This window comes from Pristiophorus japonicus, chromosome 3 (genome assembly GCF_044704955.1).
Source record: "Pristiophorus japonicus isolate sPriJap1 chromosome 3, sPriJap1.hap1, whole genome shotgun sequence".
Taxonomy (NCBI): Eukaryota; Metazoa; Chordata; class Chondrichthyes; family Pristiophoridae; genus Pristiophorus; species Pristiophorus japonicus.
In genome coordinates, this window is record NC_091979.1 from 93,523,770 (window position 1) to 93,548,327 (window position 24,558).

The 24,558-nt window shown below is 42.6% G+C and overlaps 1 protein-coding gene across 11 annotated transcripts in view; it reads left to right on the plus strand.

The window, feature by feature from the left end:
• The window catches only part of LOC139259794 (RNA-binding motif, single-stranded-interacting protein 1-like), a 769,398-nt gene that overhangs the window by 407,546 nt on the left and 337,294 nt on the right, over window positions 1-24,558 (plus strand). Inside the window, exon 1 of one of the 11 annotated variants that reach the window (XM_070875550.1) lies at window positions 4,213-4,397. The exons of the other annotated variants lie outside the window; for them this stretch is intronic. Within the exon in view, the coding sequence (XP_070731651.1) occupies window positions 4,332-4,397 (66 nt within the window). The 5' untranslated portion in view covers window positions 4,213-4,331. Of the gene's footprint in view, window positions 1-4,212; window positions 4,398-24,558 lie in introns of those variants that run through there. 11 annotated transcript variants of the gene reach the window in all.

Here is a 24,558-nt window from a genome sequence, read left to right on the forward strand (position 1 = left end):
TTGGCAACCAGTAACTAGTAGGGTGCCGCAGGGATCAGTGCTGGGACCCCAACTATTTCCGATCTACATTAACGACTTGGAAGAAGGGACTGAGGGTAACGTAGCCAAGTTTGCTGATGATACAAAGATGGGAGGAAAAGCAACATGTGAGGAGGACACAGAAAATCTGCAAAAGGACACAGACAGGCTAAGTGAGTGGACAAAAATTTGGCAGATGGAGTATAATGTTGGAAAATGTGAGGTCATGCACTTTGGCAGAAAAAAATCAAAGAGCAAGTTATTATTTAAATGGAGAAAGATTGCAAAGTGCCGCAGTACAGTGGGACCTGGGGGTACTTGTGCATGAAACATAAAAGGATGGTATGCAGGTACAGCAAGTGATCAGAAAGGCCAATGGTATCTTGGCCTTTATTGCAAAGGGGATGGAGTCTAAAAGCAGGGAAGTCTTGCTACAGCTATACAAGGTATTGGTGAGGCCACACCTGGAATACTGCGTGCAGTTTTGGTTTCCATATTTACGAAAGGATATACTTGCTTTGGAGGCAGTTCAGAGAAGGTTCACTAGGTTGATTCTGGGGATGAGAGGATTGACATGAGGAAAGGTTGAGTACTTTGGGCCTCTACTCATTGGAATTCAGAAGAATGAGAAGTGATCTTATCGAAACATATAAGATTATGAGGGGGCTTGACAAAGTGGATGCAGAGAGGATGTTTCCACTGATGGGGGAGACTAGAACTAGAGGGCACGACCTTAGAATAAGGGGCCGCCATTTAAAACAGAGATGAGGAGAAATTTCTTCTCCGAGGGTTGTAAATCTGTGGAATTCGCTGCCTCAGAGAGCTGTGAAAGCTGAAACATTGAATACATTTAAGACAGAAATAGACAGTTTCTTGAAAGATAGGGGGATAAGGGGTTATGGGGAGCGGGCAGAGAAGTGGAGCTGAGTCCATGATCTTATTGAATGGCAGAGCAGGCTCGAAGGGCCGTATGACCTACTCCTGTTCCTATTTCTTATGTTCTTATGAATGGATGAGGGCGATGTGGGGGAGGGAGAGGGATGGGTATGAAAGCCTCACAACAGAATGACACAGTGGTTAGTAGGAGAAAGAAACAAGAAAGAAAGTTTGGAAAATGGTGCAATAAGGAAGGTTTTAATTGAAGTGTTAAATAGTCTACAGTGGTCCTTTGAATTGACTTCCAACTTTTCGAGCATCTAAGAAATCTGGGCATTTGTAGATGTAGCCTTCATTTACGGCAGGTGTAAATAAGGCGGTAATGATAAAAAAATATACGTAACATCAGCATGTCATTATTGCCTCATTTAAATGCACCTGCCTGTATTTGGATGGGTGTTTCCAACATGTAGCAGAAGTGATGCTGGAAAATATGTCAAACCTAAAAAAACGAGCATGGATCCAGTGTAACAGGTCCTTGCCCAATTTTTGGTCCCTTCCTGTTAGCGTACCACCCAAAATTGAGCAGTAAAACAGGAAAATCTAGACTAATGAATCTGCTACAGACCAAGTAGTTTGCACTAGGAATTTCATAGAATCATACAGCTCAAGAGGCCATTTGCCCATCGTGCCTGTGCTGCCTCTTTAAAAGCGATATCCAATTAATCCTACTGCCCTGCCTTTTCCTCAGCATGTTCTTTTTCAACTATATATCCAATTCCCTTTTGATAGTTACCATTGAATCTGCTTCCACCACCCTTTCGGTCAATGCCATCTACTTATGCCTGACCAGCCAGAAATGCCCAATGACCATGTGCCTTTTAACAGAATCACTAAACCATTTGAGAAGTAATTTGGACTAAATCACTTTGATGCTGTGTTTTTCCATGATACTGTATTCTCTCCTCGCTCCAACCGTGAGATACTAATCAAACCATAATAAAATTGAGGACATTTTGACCCTTTAATCTTTTGGAAGTCACAGAGAAAAATGCTAAAAGAGTGACAAAATGCTCCCAGCAGGAATCAGCAAAGCTTGATTCAATACACTTTGGCCTGGAGTTTCCGCCATGTTGAGCTTTTTTTTCAGTGCAATTCGCCAGAAATCGGCCAAACCAGCGCAAAAGATCGCGGAATTTCTAGTGCAAATTATATCCAACGCAAATCGAGTTTCCGCGATCTTTTGCACTAGTTTTAAAAATATTGCGTTAGAAGCTGGCCCAGCCCACAAAACTGGCTACGCTCCCAGATCGAATTAATCACCATTATGAGTTTCCGCTAATTGCGCTCGCTCGCAGGCCTTTGAGGATGCTCTTAAAATTAAGCTGACTTTTGCGGGGGCGCAGGGACACTATTCATCATCATAGGCAGTCCCTCGGTATCGAGGAAGACTTGCTTCGACACTACTAGGTACCTTTTAAAACCTTTTGAATATAATTTTTTTTAAACAATTTACTAAGAAACTGACAACTGTACACCAATATAATTAGCAAATGGTTCTGTATACTTTATCATTTTCAGTTATATAAAACAAATGGTGGATTTAACCACTGTGATTAAAGATGCTTATTTTTTGTGATAAACCATTTTCAGCTGTAATCATTTTCACCCCTTTACTGGCTGCTCCTTTCTCGGTGCTGCACCCACTCACCATGTTGTTGCAGCTGCTCTCTGCTCTGCAGGAAATGCTGGGCCTCACGCCCAGTCCCCTCTCCCCTGCGTGACCCCCAAACTTTTGATCCTTATTCCCTACTCTCCATCCCGAGCCCCCATCCTCGACACATTTGCCAGTTTCTTTCCCCTCAACCCGATCATTTGTCACCCTCTTCAGCCCCCAGTTCCCTTTCCCTTAACCCACAGTCCCCTTTTGTCCTCACCCCTAACCCCTAGTCGCCCTCTCCCTGTCACCCCGCTCCCTGACTCCCAGTCCCTTTTCTTCCTCTCCCTTCCCAGCCCTCACCCCTTGAAGTTCCCCATTCTCCTGCGCCCTCGTCTCTGGTCATCCTTTTCCAGTCCAGCCCAGTGCAGCCCAATCTCTCCCCACTCCTTGAGTTTAGAAAGTTGGAGGGTGATTTAATGAAGATGTTCAAAATGATAAAAGGATTCAATGGGACAGGTGAAGAGAAATCATTTCCTCTAGTAGGGGATTCTAAAAAAAGGGTCACCATTTTAATTTTATAGTCTTAGAGCTAGCCCATTTAAGAGTGAAATCAGGAAGCATTTTTTCATACAAAGAGTAGTGGAAATCTGGAACTTTCTCTCCCAAAAGTGGATGCTGGGTCAATTGAAATTTTCAATACTGAGAGTGATGTTTTTTTTGTTAGGTAGGGGTGTCAAGGAATGTTGAACAAAGGCGGGTAAATGGATTTCAGGTACAGACCAGCCATAATCTAATTGAATGATGGAAGAGGGGCTGAATGGCCTATTCCTGTTGCTATATTCCTGTGTTCTTGTCTAAATAGCTATTCTTTAAATGTGAGTCTCAGGAGTTGGTGTCACCACGTCATCTGACTACCAGGGCTTAGGCCATCATAGCATGTCTGATCCTGTCCTGACTCTCACACTGGAGCAGCAACTTAAGGCTTCCCTCGTTCATTTGCTGGTGTTTGTGTTGATTACTCACCTGAACAGTTCAGTTTGAATGTCATTCCTTATTCATTAGCCACCAGTCTAGCTTGTGAAAATGTTGTGCATCTGAATTCTTAAGCAGTTGTAATATTGGAAATTTAAACTATTTACTCATTATATATATTCCCGTCTTAAGTCTGCATCTTTGCTAATTATATATAAATTTGTTAAAAACACGAATCAACTTAGAATTGCACCAATATTGTATAATACTGAAATATTTACTCTTCCAGTCTATGGATAAAATTAAGTCCAGTAGTTGTTACCTCTTCATTTCTTTTACACAGATACAACCTTAGTGCACAAACAGGCACTTTGTGTGTTCCTGATTGTTGCACACAGTTGTGTATAGATTGTTATATTTGTAGTTTTATTTTTCAAATTTTTTTGCTAAGAAAATAATACAAAAAAATTGTTCATATTGGTATTTTTCATGCTCAATACAATGAATTCTGTTTTTATTTTTTGCATTACATGCTGCACTCTATAGAAACACAGGAGCCTGAGGCAGAATGCCATTCATTCATCAGTGTGATCTCAGTTTGCCTCCTCCCTCTGCCCTGTGGTTTTCAGACTCCTCCCAAAACTAAGGCCTACTGATCTGCCAGTGACTCTCTGTGCACAGCAGTGAGCTATGTGGTGTTCCCCCACAAACAGGCTGATTTGCAGATTCGCTGTTTGAGGCTTGCTTCCTGTGCAACATAATCTCACTCGTGTGACTTGACTGTGTGACACCAAGGACTGTAAAGATGCTGCTGTCGATGCCACAGATGGGTTTTGGCCCTCGCTCTCACCCTGTACAGCACGCTAAAAAGGTAAATACAAAGCTTTTTGCATCAGTTGTGCTGTTCAGTGAATTGGTGAATGAATGTTTTGACAATCTATCTTTGATAGATAAATGAGGTAGCTCTGTGAGCTGGGGAAAACATTTTTCTTAATTGAGGAAATGACCGAGAAGGAAGTTGCAGGAGCTCAGGCACACTCATCAAAGGAAGTCTTGTCATGTTCCCAGCAGCAGAATTCTTAGAATAGTAACCAGGCCAACATCTTTTCATGATTCTGGTCTTTTAAAATGTATGTTTATTTTTATATTTTAAGTGTGCAACATTATGTATATTGTGTTAGTCCTTACAAAAGGTAAATAATTTAAAATGTAGTTTGTAGTTTAAGAATGCTGAAATATTTCTGCTTTGTGTGTAATGCATTTGATTTGCAGTTTAGAGGAGTCTTTTTTGTTGTGGATATGATAATCATAGAAGGTGATCGTCTGCTCTGAATTAAAAGTGGGTGGATGATTTATTTTAATCCTTTCATATTGCACATTTATAAAAGTTGCACATAATTTCCAGAATTACATCGTGAAGCCTGCCTTTTCCTTGCTGAGGCAGTGGTTGTATATTTTTTAAAAGAACCTTCTAGGATTTGCTGTGTGTTAGTCTTCAGCAGTCAGTCCCAATTTGGATCCATACTCTGTCAAAAGTGGCACAAAAAACAGGAATTAATCCACTCAACAGAGCAACAGTGTTAGTATTTTCAGTCCATCCAGAGACACGGAAGAGGGTGTAATACAGGAATGTAATAAATACAGAAATGCATATTTACATTTTATTTGTATTTTTTGTCCTCTTTTACATTTTTATTTTTATCAGCTAAGTGACATTTTACTCTTGTGTATCATTTAAAAGCTATTGTTAGAACCCAAATACAAAATTCTATGTGGCCGTACATATTTTTGATCTCGTTGTGATCGATATGCATCAATGAGGTCTGGATATACTCTAAACCTACACTGAAGGTCACTTCAGTAGATTGGTCCTGGAAGAAAAGCAATAACTGTCGCAGTGTGTGGAGCAGAATCAATTCAGATCAGTTTATCAAAAGGAATATCTGTTCAAAAATGATTACCAGCATAAATCTAGTACTTGTATACAAACAACAACTTGTATTTATATAGTGCCTTTGAGGTAGTAAAACGTCCCAAGGCGTCTTACAGGAGTGTTATTTGACAAAAATAAATAAATTTGACACCGTGCCACATAAGAAGAAATTGCGGCAGATGCTTGGACAAAGAAGTAGGTTTTAAGGAGCATCTTAAAGGAGGAAAGAGAGTAGAGATGCGGGGAGGTTTAGGGAGGGAGTTTCAGAGCTTAAGGGCCCAGGCAGCTGGAGCTTTGGGGCCCAGGCAGCTGAAGGCACAGCCATGGTTGAGCAATTATAATCAAGGATGCTCAAGAGGACAGAATTTGAGGAGCGCAGATATCTTGTGGGGTTTGTGAGGCTGAAGGAGATTATAGAGATACGGCAAGACCATGGAGGGATTTGTAAACAAGAATGAGAATTTTGAAATCGAGGCGTTGCTTAACCGGGAGCCAATGTAGGTCAGCGAGCACAAGGGTGATGGGTGAACAGGACTTGGTGCGAGTTAGGACATGGACTGCCGAGTTTTGAATGACCTCAAGTTTACATCGGGTAGAATGTGGGAGGCCAGCCAGGAGTGCGTTGGAGTAGTCAAGTCTAGAGGTAATAAAGGCATGGATGAAGGTTTCAGCAGAAGATGAGCTGGGGTGGAAATAGGTGGTTTTAGTTATTCTGTGGATATGTGGCTGGAAACTCATATCAGGGTTAAATATGACACTTAGGTTGCGAGCAGTCTGGTTCAGCCTCAGACAGAAGTTGGGGAGAGAGATGGAATCGGTGGCTCGGGAACATAGTTGTGTTGGGGAACAAAGACAGTGGCTTCGGTCTTCCCAATATGTAATTGTAGAAAATTTCTGCTCATCCAGTACTGGATATCAAACAAGCAGTCTGACAATTGAGAGACCATGGAGGGGTCGAGAAAAGTGGTGGTGAGGTAGAGCTGGGTGTCGTCAGCATACATGTGGAAACTGATGCCGTGTTTTGGGATGATGTTGCCAAGGGGCAGCATATAAGTGAGAAATAGAAGGGGGCCAAGGATAGATCCTTGGGGGACACCAGAGATAGCGATGCGGTGGCAGGAAGAGAAGCCTTTGCAGGTGATTTTCCAGCTACGATTAGATAGATAAGAATAGAACCAGGCGAGTGCAGTCCCACCCAGCTGGATGATGGTGGAGAGGAGGAGGATGGAGTGGTCAACCTCGACTCCGAGGGACTGCCTAAAAAGAAGAAAGGTCAACCGTGTTAAAGACTGTGGACAGGTTGTGAAGGACGAGGAGGGATAGTTTACCTTTGTCACGGTCACAAAGGATGTCATTTGTGGCTTTGATGAGAGCCCTTTCAGTACTGTGGCAGGGGCGGAAACCAGATTGAAGGGATTCAAACATGGAGTTCTGGGAAAGATGGGCATGGATTTAGGAGGCGACAACAAAGGGAACAATGTGGAATTATTTAATAGTTCTTAGTGTTACAAACAGAAATGCAGAGATTATATTCTGCAAAATAGGCCTATTGCTTCTGGCCATTCCAATTCTTTTCAGTTCACAGCTGTGTTTAGGGTAGGGCGAACGAGTACATGTAAAACTGGGGTGACTTGGATATTCTGAAAGATCCAGATATGCATTAATTTTGAACTGGATTCAGATACTCCGGTCACCTCAAAAAAACGTAATTGGTATGTGCGTTCTGCCAAATGCTGGTGACTGGAATTATTTTTTTTAATTACTTTTTTAAGTAGTGGTTTACACTAGTAGTTGACTTATTTTGTATCTCTTACCTCTGTCCAGTGGTTGGTATTAGTTTGCAGCAGACTAGTGGATCTCATTTAGTGGAGTCCTTCATGACCCAGGAAATCTCTTCCTGCTTGTGGACTAGCTTTGCGTTTTTGCACTTGCATTCTCCATATTCAAACTCAAAGCCTGATCTTATTGTAATGCTCATCTCCTGCTTTGCTGATTCTATGTGTGGTTTGCTACCAAGACATGAAACAAGAAAAGGCCCAGTGTCAATCCCTGGCCAATGTCGATCTTCGAGCTCAGCTCTGGTGGCAGTGAAGATGTGTTAGAAGTGTTTAAAGTTAAGAAAGGTTTGACCAAATTGGATCCAAGTAAGCTTTTCTGCCATGGACAGAATTTAAGCACAAGGGTCACAATTATAAATTAAGAACAAAAGAAAATAGGAAAGCAGGCGGAGTTTTTTTTTACTAAAAGTGTGGTAAGTATAGAACAGATATTGGCACAGGTGGTGAAACAAGTATCGTTAATGGGTTTAAGAATGAAAGAATTAAAGAGGTTTTGTCAACAAATGGGATTCAGGTTTATTAGAAGTACATCAAGGGGAGACTGTGAATAGGTGAGTTAGATGGATGAAAGGTCTTCTAACTGAAACTTTTGATGAGCAAGAGGCCCTCAACTGTTAATTGCCTGTTTCTTGCCAGAAAAACAGGCAACCGACATTTGAAAATCTGGTGGGGACTGTGTGCGCCCATTTGCCTGCTTTTAATCAATTTTCAGGCATGCCTTTAAATTGGTGCCCAGCACTTATGGCCAAAACAGGGGGGACGTTATTTAAATATGCAAATTGAGGTTATTCACCTACTATAGGACCCCAATCGCAACTTTCAAGGAGAAATGGGTGAAGCATTCGTAGCACATGCTAGTCCCATTTTCTGCAGACGTTGAGAGGTCCTTAAATGGATTGCTGGAGGCCTCTCCCAAAAGGTAACTTTTTTTTTTAAAGGTTTTTTGGTGGAGCATTAGTGCTCCTCTAGACCCCCAAAGAATCTTCTGGCCCATTGCTGACCTGTTCGTGCCACCCCTCATCTGACCTTTCCTGCTGACTGGCTGCATGCAGTAGCTGGCTAATTGTTTCTCCCCACCTAGACTGGCGAGCTAAAGCAAGACACACATTTGGTGCGTCCAGCTTGCTGAGAAAAAGCTAATGAGGTTTGAACCTGAAAGTGGTTTGGGCCTCTCAACTACCACATTGGTTGGGTGTTATGGGTGCGCCGCCAATGTCGTGCCCATTCAGCACCCAATCTGAAAGTCTCCTCCTATGCTACCATCAAGTTTTTAAGGTGTCAATGCCAGTCCAGAGACTTTGAGCACATAATCTAGGTTGGCACTTCAGTCCAGTACTGAGGGCATGCTGCATTGTCAGAAGAATCGACTTTTGGATCAGACGTTAAACTGAGATGGTCTGAAGTGGATATAAAATATTTCATTGCACTTTTCAAAGTAGAGTAGGGCTATTTCTCCCGATGTCCTGGCCAACATTTATCCCTCAACCAACACCACCAGAAACAGATTATCTGGTTATTTATCTCATTGTTGTTTGTGAGACCTAGCTGTATTAGTTGCTATATTTGCCGACATTACAACAGTGAATACAGTTCAAAAGTACTTCATTGGCTGTAGAGCATTTTGGGATGTCCTGAGATTGTGAAAGGTGCTATACCTGTATAAATGTTTTCCCTTCTCGTTGTTTGAATCAGTATCTTCCAATATCACTCAAAACTTTTACTATTGAGGTAATATACATTCTGAGCAAAGTAATTCTTTGTATAATGACAATGTGGCAATACAACACAGTGAAACACAGAAATGTATTACAGTATGCCACAGTAATGTTCCTGTATTTTAGAGAAGCCTTTTTTTTAACAAGTCTCAATTGATCCTAATGTTCTAAGTCCCGGTGAATAGATATATCATTGTGTGTGTAAGTATAATACTTGATTAAAGCAACAATTTTATCGATCCTAAATATGATTTGATTTCTTTACAGTAGGTGATGGAGCAATTTACAGTTGCTGTATTTTAGTATCAACGGTTCAGGAAAATAATATAATTGTATTTCAAAGCCTATATAGGATAAATGTATTTTTCAAAGTATATGGTGTAATAGTCTCCTTTCACAACTATTACTTTTTTTTTAAACAGCTGGTTAGAAAACTAACAAATTTACAGCACCTTGACATTGAGGTCAAGGTTACTGTGGCACTTTCTTTCTATGCATTGGGCTCCTTTCAGGCCTCAGCTGGCGACATTTGCGGTATCTCTGCATTCGACAGTTGCCTGAAGCCCTTTCCGCTCGCAGGATGGACTTTATAAACTTCTCTATGACCAAGGATGTTACAGGGGTGGAAGTAGGCAGTCTTGGAGATGGATTGGATATGTGGCCAGAAGCTCATTTCGGAGTCAAATACAAGACCAAAGTTGCGAATGGTCTGGTTCAGACTCACAACAGTTGCCAGGGAGAGGGATGAAATCGAATGTCAGCTTCACCTTCCCGCTGCCGTAGTAAAACATCCCAAGGTGCTTCACATGAGTCTGACTTTGGTTGGAAGCTCATCTCGGGTCTAATAAATGCTGAGGTTGCAACTGGTCTGGTTCAGCCTGAGACAGTGGCCAGGGAGAGGAATGGAATCGATGGCTAGGGAACAGTTTGTAGCAGCGACTAAAGACAATGGCTTGGGTCTTCCTAATGTTTATTTGGAGGAAATTTTGTCTCATCTGGGACTGAATGCCAGACAAGCAGTTTGACAACACAGAGGCTCATAAGAAGTTATTTACTATTACTAAACAGATACTGTTTAAGAAGTTGATAGTTGTGCGGTACAGACATTTGAGTTGCACGGTATCACAGAGTGTAGTTGCGTTGATATAATTCCTCTCCCCACCTTAACTGACTTCCCAATGTCAGTTGGGTTGCCGTTGAGAGACAGCAAGGAAATATTATCTGTATCTGCAAAGAGGAGAATGGAAATGAAATGATGATTGTTCTATTCTGCATATGATGCCATTATAGTTCCTCAGTGTTATGTATGAAGAAAGAGTCAGACTGAACACTGTGAACTCAAAGTAAAGTGTGACCGTAGTCCTTTATTGCAGGTCTCCAGAGTGCCTCTCCAACCTGTGAGGCCTCCTTAAATACCTGTGCTCCCAAGGGATTATCGGATCCCTTGCGACTCCAGGGGATGAGCCCTCTGGTGGCTGTACAGAGTAAATACAAGTTCACATATATAACACTCAGGGCATGAGATAAATTAAAGAATGGTGTCTTACTGATGACAGCAAGGTTATGACTACCTGGCTATAGGATCAGTGTAATTCAAGTTTAAGAACATAACATAAGAAATAGGAGCAGGAGTAGGCCATTTCGCCCCGCCAGCCTGCTCCACCATTCAATAAGATCATGGCTGATCTGATCATGAACTCAGCTCCACTTCCCTGCCCAGTCCCCATAACCCTTTACTCCCTTATCACTCAAAAATCTGTCTATCTCCGCCTTAACTATATTCAATGACCCAGCCTCCACAGCTCTCTGGGGCAAAGAATTCCATAGATTTACAACCCTCAGAGAAGAAATTTCTCCTCATCTTAGTTTTAAATGGGCAGCCCCTTATTCTAAGACTATGTCCCCTAGTTTTAGTTCCCCTATGAGTGGAAATATCCTCTCTGCATCCACCTTGTCGAGCCCCCTCATTTTCTTACATGGTTCGATAAGATCACCTCTCATTCTTCTAAACTCCAATGTGTACAGGCCCAACCTACTCAACCTATCCTCATAAGTCAACCCCCTCATCTCCGGAATCAACCTAGTGAACCTTCTCTGAACAGCCTTCAATGCCAGTATATCCTTCCTTAAATAGGAGACCAAAACTGTACACAGTACTCCAGGTGTGGCCTCGTCAATACCCTATACAGTTGTAGCAGGACTTCTCTGCTTTTATACTCTCTTCCCCCTTGCAATAAAGGCCAACATTCTATTTGCCTTCCTGATTACATGCTGTACCTGCATACTAACTTTTGTGTTTCATGCACAAGGACCCCCAGGTGTCTGTACTGCTGCACTTTGAAATTTTTCTCCATTTAAATTATAATTTGCTTTTCTATTATTTCTGCCAAAGTGGATAACCTCACATTTTCCCACATTATACTCCAACTGCCAAATTTTTGCCCACTCACTTAGCCTGTCAATATCCCTTTTCAGATTGTTTGTGTCCTCCTCATAATTTGCTTTCCCACCCATCTTTGTATCATCAGCAAACTTGGCTTCATTACACTCAGTCCCTTCATCCAAGTCATTAATATAGATCGTAAATAGTTGAGGACCCAGCACCGATACCTGCGACACCCCACTAATCACTGTTTGCCAACCGGAAAATTATCCATTTATTCCGACTCTCTGTTTTCCGTTAGTTAACCAATCCTCTATCCATGCTAATAAATTACCCCCAATTCCGTGAGCTTTTATCTTGTGCAGTAACCTCTTATGTGGCACCTTATCGAATGCCTTCTGGAAATCCAAATACACCACATCCACTGGCTCCCCCTTATCCACCCTGCTCGTTACATCCTCAAAGAACTCCAGCAAATTTGTCAAATATGATTTCCCTTTCATAAAACCATGCTGACTCTGCTTGATTGAATCATGCTTTTCCAAATGTCCCGCTACTGCTTCCTTAATAGTGGACTCCAGCATTTTCCCAACGACAGATGTTAGGCTAACTGGTCTGTAGTTTCCTGCTTTTTGTCTGCCTCCTTTTTTAAATAGGGGCGTTACATTTGCGTTTTTCCAATCCGCTGGGACCGCCCCAGAATTCAGGGAATTTTGGTAGATTACAACCAATGAATCTACTATCTCTGCAGCCACTTCTCTTAAGACCCTAGGATGTAAGGCATCAGGTCCAGGGGACTTGTCGCCTTTTAGTCCCAATATTTTACCTAGTACTACTTCATTAGTGATAGTGATTATATTAAGTTCCTCCCTACCTATAGCCCCTTGATTAGTCATTATTGGGTTTTTAGTGTCTTCTACTGTGAAGACTGATACAAAATATTTGTTCAGTGTCTCTGCCATTTCCCTGTCCTCAATAATTAATTCCCCAGTATCTTCCTCCAGGGGACCAACATTTACGTTAGCCACTCTTTTTTCCTTTTTATGTACCTGTAGAAACTCTTACTATCAGTTTTTATATTTCATGCTAGTTTACTTTCATAATCTATCTTCCCTCTCTTAATCATTTTTTTAGTCATTCTCTGCTGGCTTTTAAAAAGTTCCCAATCCTCTGGCCTTGCACTAGTCTTGACCACATTGTATACCTTTGTTTTCAATTTGATACCCTCCCTTATTTCCTTAGTTAACCACAGATGGTTATCCCTTCTCTTACAGTCTTTTTTTCTCATTGGGATATATTTTTGTTGCGAGTTATGAAATATCTCCTTAATTGTCTGCCACTGCTCATCACCCGTCCCATTCTTTAGTCGATTTTCCCAGTCCACTTTAGCCAACTCTTCCCTCATACCTCTGCTAAGAGTGCCTCGTGTATGCAGCCCATTTGACACACCACACATACAACAACTTACTTATAGAGATGTGGATCTTGCGGAGACATCGTTGGTAGTATTTCTCTAGCGACTTGAGGTGCCTACTGTACATGGTCCATGTTTCTGAACCATACAGGAGGGCGAGTATTATTACAGCTCTGTAGACCATGAGCTTGGTGACAGTTTTGAGGGCCTGGTTGTCAAAGACTCTTTTCCTCAGGCGACCGAAGGCTGCACTGGCGCACTGGAGGCAGTATTGGATCTCGTCGTCAATGCCTGCTCTTGTTGATAGGAGACTCCCGAGGTAAGGGAGGACAGACGCACCAACATTAGCGTCCTCGACCAGGCTAACATCTCCAGCATTGAAGCGCTGACCACATTTGATCAGCTCCGCTGGGCAGGCCACATAGTTCGCATGCCAGACATGAGACTCCCAAAGCAAGCACTCTACTCGGAACTCCTCCACGGAAAACGAGCCAAAGGTGGGCAGCGGAAACGTTACAAGGACAGCCTCACAGTCTCCCTGATAAAGTGCAACATCCTCACTGACACCTGGGAATCCCTGGCCAAAGACCACCCTAAATGGAGGAAGTGCATCCGGGAGGGTGCTGAGCTCCTCGAGTCTCATCATGAGAGCATGCAGAAAACAAGCGCAGGTTGCAAAAAGAGCGTGCGGCAAACCAGTCCCACCCACCCCTTCCCTCAATGATTATCTGTCCCACCTGTGACAAAGTTTGTGGCTCTCGTATTGGACTGTTCAGCCACCAAAGAACTCACTTCAGGAGTGGAAACAAGTCTTCCTCGATTCCGAGGGACTGCCTATGATGATGAGAGATGTGACAACTGCACTAACTGATGCCAGGAAGTGAATTGGCCTGTTATTATGAACATCATATTGTCATGATATCATGACTTGCATCAGCTTCTGGGATGTTCAATCAGTTCCTGGTGTAATTCAAAGCTGACACAATGAAAATTTGTGGTCAGACCACTACTTTTCATGACTGTTGCCAGCAGCATTGTTGGGCTGACGATTTGATGTTCCAAACATTTATTGGTTTAACAGTGCTTGGTATGTTATAAGTTAGTGTTTTTCTCTCCCAGTGATACTCCATTGTGATTTGTGTATCATTTCCTCTCTAATCTAGTGCTTCTTCTGGGGTGGTGTCTCCTCGTAAGGGGCCATTAGAGGACGCAGCATGCGGCGGCGTGCTCCTGGCCTGCAAGGCCTGCAAGACCATTAGCAGGCCGGGTTCATTGGAGGGAACAGCATGCGGCGGCATGCCACTGCAGGGAGGAGCACGTGCTGGAGCAGGAGGGCGACGGCTGTGAAGCCAGGTCGCTGACTGCAGTGCGGGCAGACACAGCAGGAGGAACGAAGGAGAGGCAAGAGTTTGTAGATGGAAGTGAGTTTGGGGCTCAGAAAAGGCGAGGGCCCTGGGGCAGCACGGGCCAGCTCACACTGCGATATGTGTGTGCGCTAGGTCCGTGTAGCAGAGCTGGTCCCCAGTTGTCTTGGGTAATCCTTGCCACTGGACCAAGTCCTAGCTTTGTCAAGCCCATGTGGTGGCTGGTGTGCAACGGCCACCGCACGTTTAAAAAAAAAAGTCCACGCACAAGCATCTTCCACCCTTCAAGATGTAGTTCGGGATCTGGAATATCAGGTCCGTCATTGAAACACCTGTGAACTCATCCCTATTTGGTGTGGAAGCAAGTCACCTCGCTTCAAGGGACTGCCTATGACTAATGAAGGGAGGAAGTGACACTTGGGATGGTGATGGCCTGTACCTCTTTGTGCAAGCTCGTGACATGGCCCTTGCAACTGTAGATATCACATCTGATGTTGCAGTGGCTACTTGGGATAATCTGCTTTTTAGCTCATTTTGAATCCTTTAAGTGATGTGGATGGGTGGCATGGATGTGGTATAGCCCTGAGGGACAGCTCCTTCATCCATACCCACTCCCTCAATGTCCCTCCTACTGGGCAATCTCTCAGCATCTCCAGGGATTTGCGTGGGAACATAACTCGGCAGTTCTGAGGAATGAAAAGCCCTGTGACAAGGTTCTGTCCAGTCAGCTCCCAATCCGAAGAAAGATGTGAATATTAGAACCCAAGGTGGCCATAATATCAGTTAGAACATTCCCCCCAAAATCCACAGGTTTGTTTGAGACCTCTGCTAAGAGGGCTCCTCTGCAGATGGTTCTAGAGGTGCTACACACTCCAGGGTGGACTGCAGCTTGGAGAAGCAATTGTCCATCACTGCCTGTAAGTGATTAGTGGACTCATGTGTAATCGCCACCATGCCTGACAAAACATTCTCAAATGAACCCGCAGTGCTTAAAAATCAATCTTGCTTTGTATGCAGGCAATTGATAGTATCGATCCCAGAGTTCGGCAGCTAGGGATCAACTTGCCGCTCTGATGAGCAATTTTCTATTTCCCTTTTGCCATCTCCACTTGTTGCTCCTCAATTATGCTATGAGCTTCAAGTACTATCTCCTGAACCTCTCTCGCTAATTTCTGCGAGTAGATGAACCTGTGTTGGTGCTTGCAGCAGGTAGAGTGAAGCTGCTTACTGTAAAATGCTGGGATGTGCTTTATCTGTGGTTGGTATTGCTGGCTCCTCTGAGCCACCTTTAGAAACAGAAGATGAACAAGTTTTACACTGGTGTCAGCAACACATCTCTTTTAACATAAATATATGATGTGCTAAGATACTGTGGTGCATGCAAGGTTTGGAAAGGAGAGTGCCTGAGGATATGATTTAATGAGAATAAGAATAAGCATTAATGATGGGTAGTAACCTGGAGCAGGGCGAGAGTCTGCCACATAGCCTAAACTTATTTCCTGCATGGAGTCTATGCCCACTCTATTTAGGATCACTTCTGTAATATAGAGCTCCACCTAATGGACTACTGCTGTAAATACAATAAAAGTCACATGATGTATTGGAGTCATCTTGTATAGTGTGTTTGTTCGTGATGTCGTAAAGAATATATCACAACTTCATTCAGACGGGTTAAGGGTGGAGAAACCATCACCAGTTATTCTTTAATACCATCTATGAAATGCCTCTTTTTCCTGCAAACAGAAACATACCCGTGAAAAGCTAAAGTTTGAGAAATGCAAACAAGATGCATGCACATAAATGGCTGTTGTTGAAAGCTACATTAGCATGTCAAAGTTTTCAGATATGCGTGTCACGTCATTTGAAGATTTCCTTGACTGCTGGAAGGTGACACAGACATTCGACTTCATCCCTCTCCCTGACAACTGTTGAGTCTGAACCAGACCATTCGCAACCTTGGTGTCATATTTGACCCCAAGATGAGCTTCCGACCACATATCCGCTCCTTCACCAAGACTGCCTAATTCCACTTCCGTAACATCGCCTGACTCCGCCCCTGTCTCAGCTCATCTGCTAGGGAGCGTAGGGGACATAGTATCGGGATAAGGGGTTGGCCATTTAGGACTGAGAAGAGGAGAAATTTCTTCACTCAGAAGGTTGTGAATCTTTGGAATTTTCTACCCGAGAATGCTGTGGATACACAATTGTTGGTATATTCAAGGCTGAGAGCGATAGATTTTTGGACTCTAAGGGAATCAAGAGATATGGGGATCGGGTGGGAAAGTGGAGTTGAAATCAAAGATCAGCCATGAATGGTGGATTACATAGGATGTTCATAGGATATACGGCACAGAAACAGGCCATTTGGCCCAACGAGTGCATGCAGGCATTTATGCTCCACTCGAGCCTCCTCCCGTCTTCCCTCATCTAAATCTATCAGCATAACCCTCTATTCCCTTCTCCTTCATATGCTTGTCTAGCCTCCCTTTAACTGCATCTATACTATTCGTTTCAATCATTCCCTGTGGTAGCGATTTCCACATTCTCACCACTCTTTGGGTAATGAGTTTTCTTCTGAATTCCGTATTGGATTTTTTGATGACTATCTTATATTTTTGGCCTCTAGTTATGTTCTACCCCACAAGTGGAAACAATTGGACGAATTAGCTGCGCAGGCAGCTATTAACTAATATGATATAATTGGGATTACTGAGACAAGGCTCCAAGGTGACCAAGGCTGGGAACTCAACATCCAGGGGTATTCAACATTCAGGAAGGATAGACAGAAAGGAAAAGGAGGTGGGGTAGCATTGCTGGTTAAAGAGGAAATTAACTGAATAGTAAGGAAGGACATTAGCTTGGATGATGTGGAATCTGTATGGGTAGAGCTGCGGAATACCAAAGGGCAGAAAACGCTAGTGGGAGTTGTGTACAGACCTCCAAACAGTAGCAATGATGTTGGGGAGGGCATCAAACAAGAAATTAGGGATGCGTGCAATAAAGGTACAGCAGTTATCATAGGCGACTTTAATCTACATATAGATTGGGCAAACCAAACTGGTAGCAATATGGTGGAGGAGGATTTCCTGGAGTATATTAGGGATGGTTTTCTAGACCATTATGTCGAGGAACCAACTAGAGGGCTGGGCATTTTAGACTGGGTGATGTACAATGAGAAAGGACTAATTAGCAATCTTGTTGTGTGAGGCCCCTTGGGGAAGAGTGACCATAATATGGTAGAATTCTTTATTAAGATGCAGAGTGACACAGTTAATTCAAAGACTAGGGTCCTGAACTTAAGGAAAGGTAACTTTGATGGTATGAGACGTGAATTGGCTAGAATAGACTGGCAAATGATACTTAAAGGATTGACAGTAGATAGGCAATGGCAGACATTTAAATATCACATGGATGAACTTCAACAATTGTACATCCCTGTCTGGAGTAAAAATAAAATGGGGAAGGTGGTTCAACCGTGGCTAACAAGGGAAATTAGGGATAGTGTTAAATCCAAGGAAGAGGCATATAAATTGGCCAGAAAAAGCAGCAAACCTGAGGACTGGGAGAAATTTAGAATCTAGCAGAGGAGGACAAAGTGTTTAATTAGGAAGGGGAAAATAGAGTATGAGAGGAAGCTTGCTGGGAACGTAAAAACTGACTACAAAAGCTTCTATAGATATGTGAAGAGAAAAAAATTAGTGAAGACTAACGTAGGTCCCTTGCAGTGAGAATCAGGTGAATTTATAATGGGGAACAAAGAAATGGCAGACCAATTGAACAAATACTTTGGTTCTGTCTTCACGAAGGAAGACATGAATAACCTTCCGGAAATACTAGGGGACCGAGGATCTTCACTCAGAGAATTGTGAACCTGTGGAATTCTCTACCGCAGAGAGTTGTTGATGCCAGTTCATTAGCTTTATTCAAGAAGGAGTTAGATATGGCCCTTATGGCTAAGGGATCAAGGGGTATAGAGAGAAAGCAGGAAAGGGGTACTGAGGTGAATGATCAGCCATGATCTTATTGAATGGTGGTGCAGGCTCGAAGGGCCGAATGGCCTACTCCTGCACCTATTTTCTGTGTGTCTATGTTTCTACTATATCAAAACCTTTCATAATTTTAAAGATCTCTATTAGGTCACCCCTCAGCATTTTTTCAAGAGAAAAGAGACTCAGCCTATTCATCCTTTCCTGATATGTATACCCTCGCATTTCTGGGGTATCATCCTTGTAAATCGTCTCTGCACCCTCTCTAGTGCCTCTATATCCTGTAGACCAAGCTTATGGTCTACAGGGCAGTAGTGATACCCGCCCTCCTATATGGCTCAGAGACATGGACTATACACAGCAGACATCTCAAAGCACTGGAGAAGTACCACCAACACTGTCTCCGCAAGATCTTGCAAATCCACTGGGAGGATAGATGCAGCAACGTCAGTGTCCTCGCTCAGGTCAGCATCGAAGCACTGACCATGCTCGATGTTGGGTGGGCCACATCTTCCGCATGCCCGACACGCGACTCCCCAAGCAAGTGCTCTATTCAGAGCTCTGACACGGCAAGCGAGCCCCAGGTGGACAGAGGAAATGTTTCAAGGACACCCTTAAAGCCTCCTTGATAAAGTGCAACATCCCCACCGGCACCTCGGAATCCCTGGTCCAAGACCATCCAAAGTGGAGGAAGAGCATCTGGGAGGGCGCTGAGTTCATTGAGTCTCGTTGCCGAGAGCATGCAGAAATCAAACGCAGACGGCGGAAGGAGCATGCGGCAAACCAGGCTCCCCACCCACCCTTTTCTTCAACGATTGTCTGCCTCACCTGTGACAGAGACTTTAATTCTCACAATGGACTGTACAGCCACCTGAGAACTCACTTTTAGAATGGAAGCAAGTCTTCCTCAATTTCGAGGGTCTGCCTATGATGATGATGATATCCTTTTTATAATATGGCAAGCAGTACTCCACAAGTGTGGTCTAACCAAGTTTCGATACAAGTTTAGTATAACTTCCCTAGTTTTCAATTCTATACCTCTAGAAATAAACCCGAGTGCTTGGTTTGCTTTTTTTTGCGGCCTTGCTAACCTGTGTCGCAACTTTTAGTGTTTTGTGTATTTGTACTCTGAGATCCCTTTGTTCCTCTACCCCACCTAGACTTGCACCCTCCAAGTATAAGTGACCTTTCTATTCTTCCTACCAAAATGTAATATCTCCATTTATCTATGTTGAACTTCATTTGCCAATTATATGCCCATTTTGCAAGTTTATTAATGTCCTCCTGTAATTTGTTGCAGTCCTCCTCAGTATTGACTATCGCCCCCAATTTGGTGTCATTTGTAAATTTAGAAATTGTGTTTTTGATTCCAAAGTCTAAATCATTAATATAAATTGTGAAAAACAGTGGTCCCAGCACTGATCCTTGTGGAACACCACTACCCACCTTCTGCCACTCTGAATAGCTACATTTTACGCCTACTCTGCTTTCTCTCTTGAAGCCAGCTAGCTATCCATTCTGCTACTTGTCCCCTGACTCCACATTCTCTGACCTTGTTTATCAGTCTATTATGGGGTATCTTATCGAAGGCGTTTTGAAAATCTAGATAAATTACACCTACTGCATTACCATTGTATACTCTGTTACCTCTTCAAAAAATTCAATGAGATTGGTCAAGCAAGACTTTCCCTTTTGAAATCCATGCTGACTATTCATTATTATATTTTTGGTTTCTAGATGTTCTTTTATTTTCTCCTTTAGTCGGGATTCCATTATTTTTCCTACCACCGATGTTAAGCCGACTGGTCTATAATTCCCTGGACATGTTCCATCTCCCTTCTTAAATATAGATATTATGTTAGCTATCCACAAGTCCTCCTGACACACCTTTTACTGATGAATTATTAAATATGTGTAGTAATATCTCTGCCAAGTCTTCCCTAAATTTTTTTAAAATGCGTGGATGCAATCCATGGGTTTTATCCTCTTTGAGTTTGATTAGTTTATTTAATATATCCCCTCTTTTTATTTTAAATGTACTTGTCTCATTACTAACCTCATCATCCAATGCCATGTTTACCTGTTCTATCTCCCTGGTAAATACTGAAGCAAAATAATTATTTAGGGCTGGATTTTCATAATTTAACCTTACCATTTCCAGCAGTATCTCAATGGTATTTAAAGATCCCGTTTTTTTTTAACCACCGAAATACCGCTATGACCGAAGGCTGCTATTTTCATCAAAATATGACCGGTGGTGGAGCTAATGGTATTTGGATCTTATTTCTGATTGTGCAAGACTTGAACTTAAATGGGCAGTATTTCTGTGCATGCTGTTGCTCTTGTTATTGTTACTTATTTGTTGCTAGTGTTATTTTTATTGTTACTGTTCCTTCATTGAAAAATTTTATTACTAATTGTTAATTGTTAAAAATATTTGATGACGTGAATTGCACAAAGTTTTGAAAGTTTACAAATTTTAGATACATTTTTTATTCAACGAAATCATTGTTGTACAGAGTCTTAACTTTTAGAAACACAGGGGTAACAGTACTTATTGGTACCATATAGTTGCCAGGCAAAGCTTAAATGCAACTCGCACCGTTCAAGCGAAACCTTCATTTATGAGCTGCTGTCGTAACAATTTTGCAGTGGCGAAAGCTCCACGAAGCCTCTGCCTGCCGTTGGGGGTGGTGGTGGTGGCATGGTTTAATCGCCAGGCTCCACATTCTCCTCTTCCTCCTCCTCCTCCACTCTCTCTTCAGGTGGTCCTGCAACCTTCTAACGCGCTGTGTATCAGTCAGGTGGTATGAGCGCTTCTCCCTGAAAATTCGTTGGAGGTACGGCCTCCTCCTCCTCCTCATAAGTCTACGACCTCTTTGATTACCCTAATAATGCTCTGCAATAAACCTTCTTCAACCTCTATTCTGCATTAGATAATTAGTCAGCAATACAGGCTGAGATATTGCAGGTGCAATTCATTTAAATCACCACAAATGTTTTCCAATATCTTCAAATCCCCTTCAATAAACACATGTTCATTCCATTTTGTAAAATGGCTTCAAATTTCCTGAAAATAATTCAAAATATTAAAATCCCTTAAAAATCCTTTAAATACCCATAAATTCCTACTCCATAACCGTAAAGCTATAACTAATGCTAATCAGCCTTCTGTCAAATCATCCTTTAAATCAAAATGGCGTCGATAAGGCCGGCTTAAGATCAAGTAAGATGTGTGTTTTCATGGCAGTATTTCAGTCCAGCTGTAAAATGGATCTTATTGATGAATTTACCGCCGGCGTTATTTTTGGGCCTTATTTGGGCGTTGCACGACTAATGACCTCAAAATAACATCGAAAAAGATGGGTGGGCGGTATTTTATAAGGCCGGTGTTAAATGAATGATGAATTTACCGCCACGCGTTATTTGGGCGGTATATAGGTGGTAAATGATGATTTTCATCAATTTTCTATTCATGGGTGATAATATGATGAACTTCTAGCCCTTAATCTTTCTGCCATCTCTCTATCGTTACCTGAGGTATTATCCTGTCTATCCCTTAATGGCCCTATTCCCATCCTAACCTACCTTTTTTTATTGATGTGCCTGTAAAATATTTTACTACTTTGGTTTATGTTCTTTGATAATTTAATTTCATAGTTCCTCTTTGACTTTTGAATTTTTTTTTGACTTCTCTCCAAATCTTTTCATATTTTCCTTTATCATGCACTCCCCTGCTGTCTATGTACTTAATGGGCTGGATTTTTGGTTTTGCTGATTTCGGGGAGGCAATGGCGGCGGGGCGGTAAAGTTTGTGCCCAAGATACAGTTTGCGCTTCAGTCAATAGAATTGGGCAGCTGGGCGTGATAATCACACATCTATGTTCAAGATGCTGCTGTTTGAGGTGAATGTTTTTAGTGCAGGCATGCTTTGCCATAACAGTTAACTTGATAAACTTTCTCAGAGTCTGTGCAGCTGTCCTCATAAGGGACAGTACATTGAGCTGCTCGAACACCTCCTCCTATGAGTGCCACTCAAACTCAAAATAGCAACTGTATTTTGCTGAGCTTCCTTTAATGTCAACTCCAGAGCACTCTCAATGAAGGGAGCAACGAGGAAAAGTCAAAGATGACAGAAACATAGAAACATAGAAAATAGGTGCAGGAGTAGGCCATTCGGCCCTTCGAGCCTGCACCGCCATTCAATAAGATCATGGCTGCTCATTCCCTCAGTACCCCTTTCCTGCTTTCTCTCCATACTCATTGATCTCTTTAGCCGTAAGGGCCATATCTAACTCCCTCTTGAATATATCTAACGAACTGGTCTCAACAACTTTCTGTGGTAGAGAATTCCACAGGTTCACAATTCTCTGAGTGAAGAAGTTTCTCTTCATCTCGGTCCTAAATGGCTTACCCCTTATCTTTAGACTGTGACCCCTGGTTCTGGACTTCCCGAACATCGGGAACATTCTTCCCGCATCTAACCTGTCCAGTCCCGTCAGAATTTTATACGTTTCTATGAGATCCCCTCTCATCCTTCTAAACTCCAATGAATAAAGGCCCAGTTGATCCAGTCTCTCCTCATATGTCAGTCCAGCCATCCCTGGAATCAGGCTGGAGAACCTTCGCTGTACTCCCTCAATAGCAAGACTGTCCTTCCTCAGATTAGGAGACCAAAACTGAACACAATATTCCAGGTGAGGCCACACCAAGGCCCTGTACAACTGCAGTAAGACCTCTCTGCTCCTATACTCAAATCCCCTAGCTATGAAGGCCAACATACCATTTGCCTTCTTCACCACCTGCTGTACCTTTATGCCAACTTTCAATGACTGATGAACCATTACACCCAGGTCTCGTTGCACCTCCCCTTTTCCTAATCTGCCACCATTCAGATAATATTCTGCCTTCGTGTTTTGCATCCAAAATGGATAACCTCACATTTATCCACATTATACTGCATCTTGCCATGCGTTTGCCCACTCACCTAACCTGTCCAAGTCACCCTGCAGCCTCTTAGTGTCCCCCTCACAGCTCACACCGCCACCCAGTTTAGTGTCATCTGCAAACTTGGAGATATTCCACTCAATTCCTTCATCCAAATCGTTAATGTATATTATAAAGAGCTGGGGTCCCAGCACTGAGCCCTGCGGCACTCCACTAGTCACTGCCTGCCATTCTGAAAAGGACCTGTTTATCCCGACTCTCTGCTTCCTGTCTGCCAACCAATTCTCTATCCACATCTGCACACTACCCCCAATACCATGCGCTTTGACTTTACACACCGATCACTTGTGCGGGACCTTGTCAAAAAACTTTTGAAAGTCCGAATACACCACATCCACTGGTTCTCCCTTGTCCACTCTGCTAGTTACATCCTCAAAAAATTCCAGAAGATTCGTCAAGCATGATTTCCCTTTCATAAATCCATGCTGACTTGGACCAATCCTGTCACTGCTTTCCAAATGCACTGCTATTTCATCCTTAATGATTGATTCCAACATTTCCCCCACTACTGATGTCAGGCTAACCGGTCTATAATTACCCGTTTTCTCTCTCCCACCTTTTTAAAAAAGTGGTGTGACATTAGCTACCCTCCAGTCCATAGGAACTGATCCAGAGTCAATAGACTTTGGAAAATGATCACCAATGCATCCACTATTTCTAGGGCCACTTCCTTAAGTACTCTGGGATGCAGACTATCTGGCCCAGGGGACTTATCGGCCATCAATCCCATCAATTTCCCTCACACAATTTCCTGCTTTTTAAGGATATCCTTCAGTTCCTCCTTCTCACTAGACCCACTGTCCCCTAGTACATTCGGAAGGTTATTTTGTCTTCCTTCTTGAAGATAGAACCAAAGTATTTGTTCAATTGGTCTGCCATTTCTTTGTTCCCTATTATAAATTCACCTGAATCCGACTGCAAGGGACCTACGTTTGTCTTCAGTAATCTTTTTCTCTTCACATATTTATAGAAGCTTTTGCAGTCAGTTTTTATGTTCCCTGCAAGCTTCCTCTCATACTCTATTTCCCCCCTCTTAATTAAACCCTTAGTCCTCATCTGTTGAATTTTAAATTTCTCCCAGTCCTCAGATTTGTTGCTTTTTCTCGCCAATTTATATGCTTCTTCCTTGGTTTCAATACTATCCTTGATTTCCCTTGTTAGCCATGGTTGAGCCACCTTCCCTGTTTTATTTTTACTCCAGACAGGGATGTGCAATTGCTGAAGTTCATCCATGTGATCTTTAAATATTTGCCATTGCTTATCCACCGTCAACCCTTTAAGTATCCTTTACCAGTCTATTCTAGCCAATTCACGCCTCATACCATCGAAGTTACCTTTCCTTAAGTTCAGGACCCTAGTTTCCAAAGTAACCGTGTCACTCTCCATCTTAAT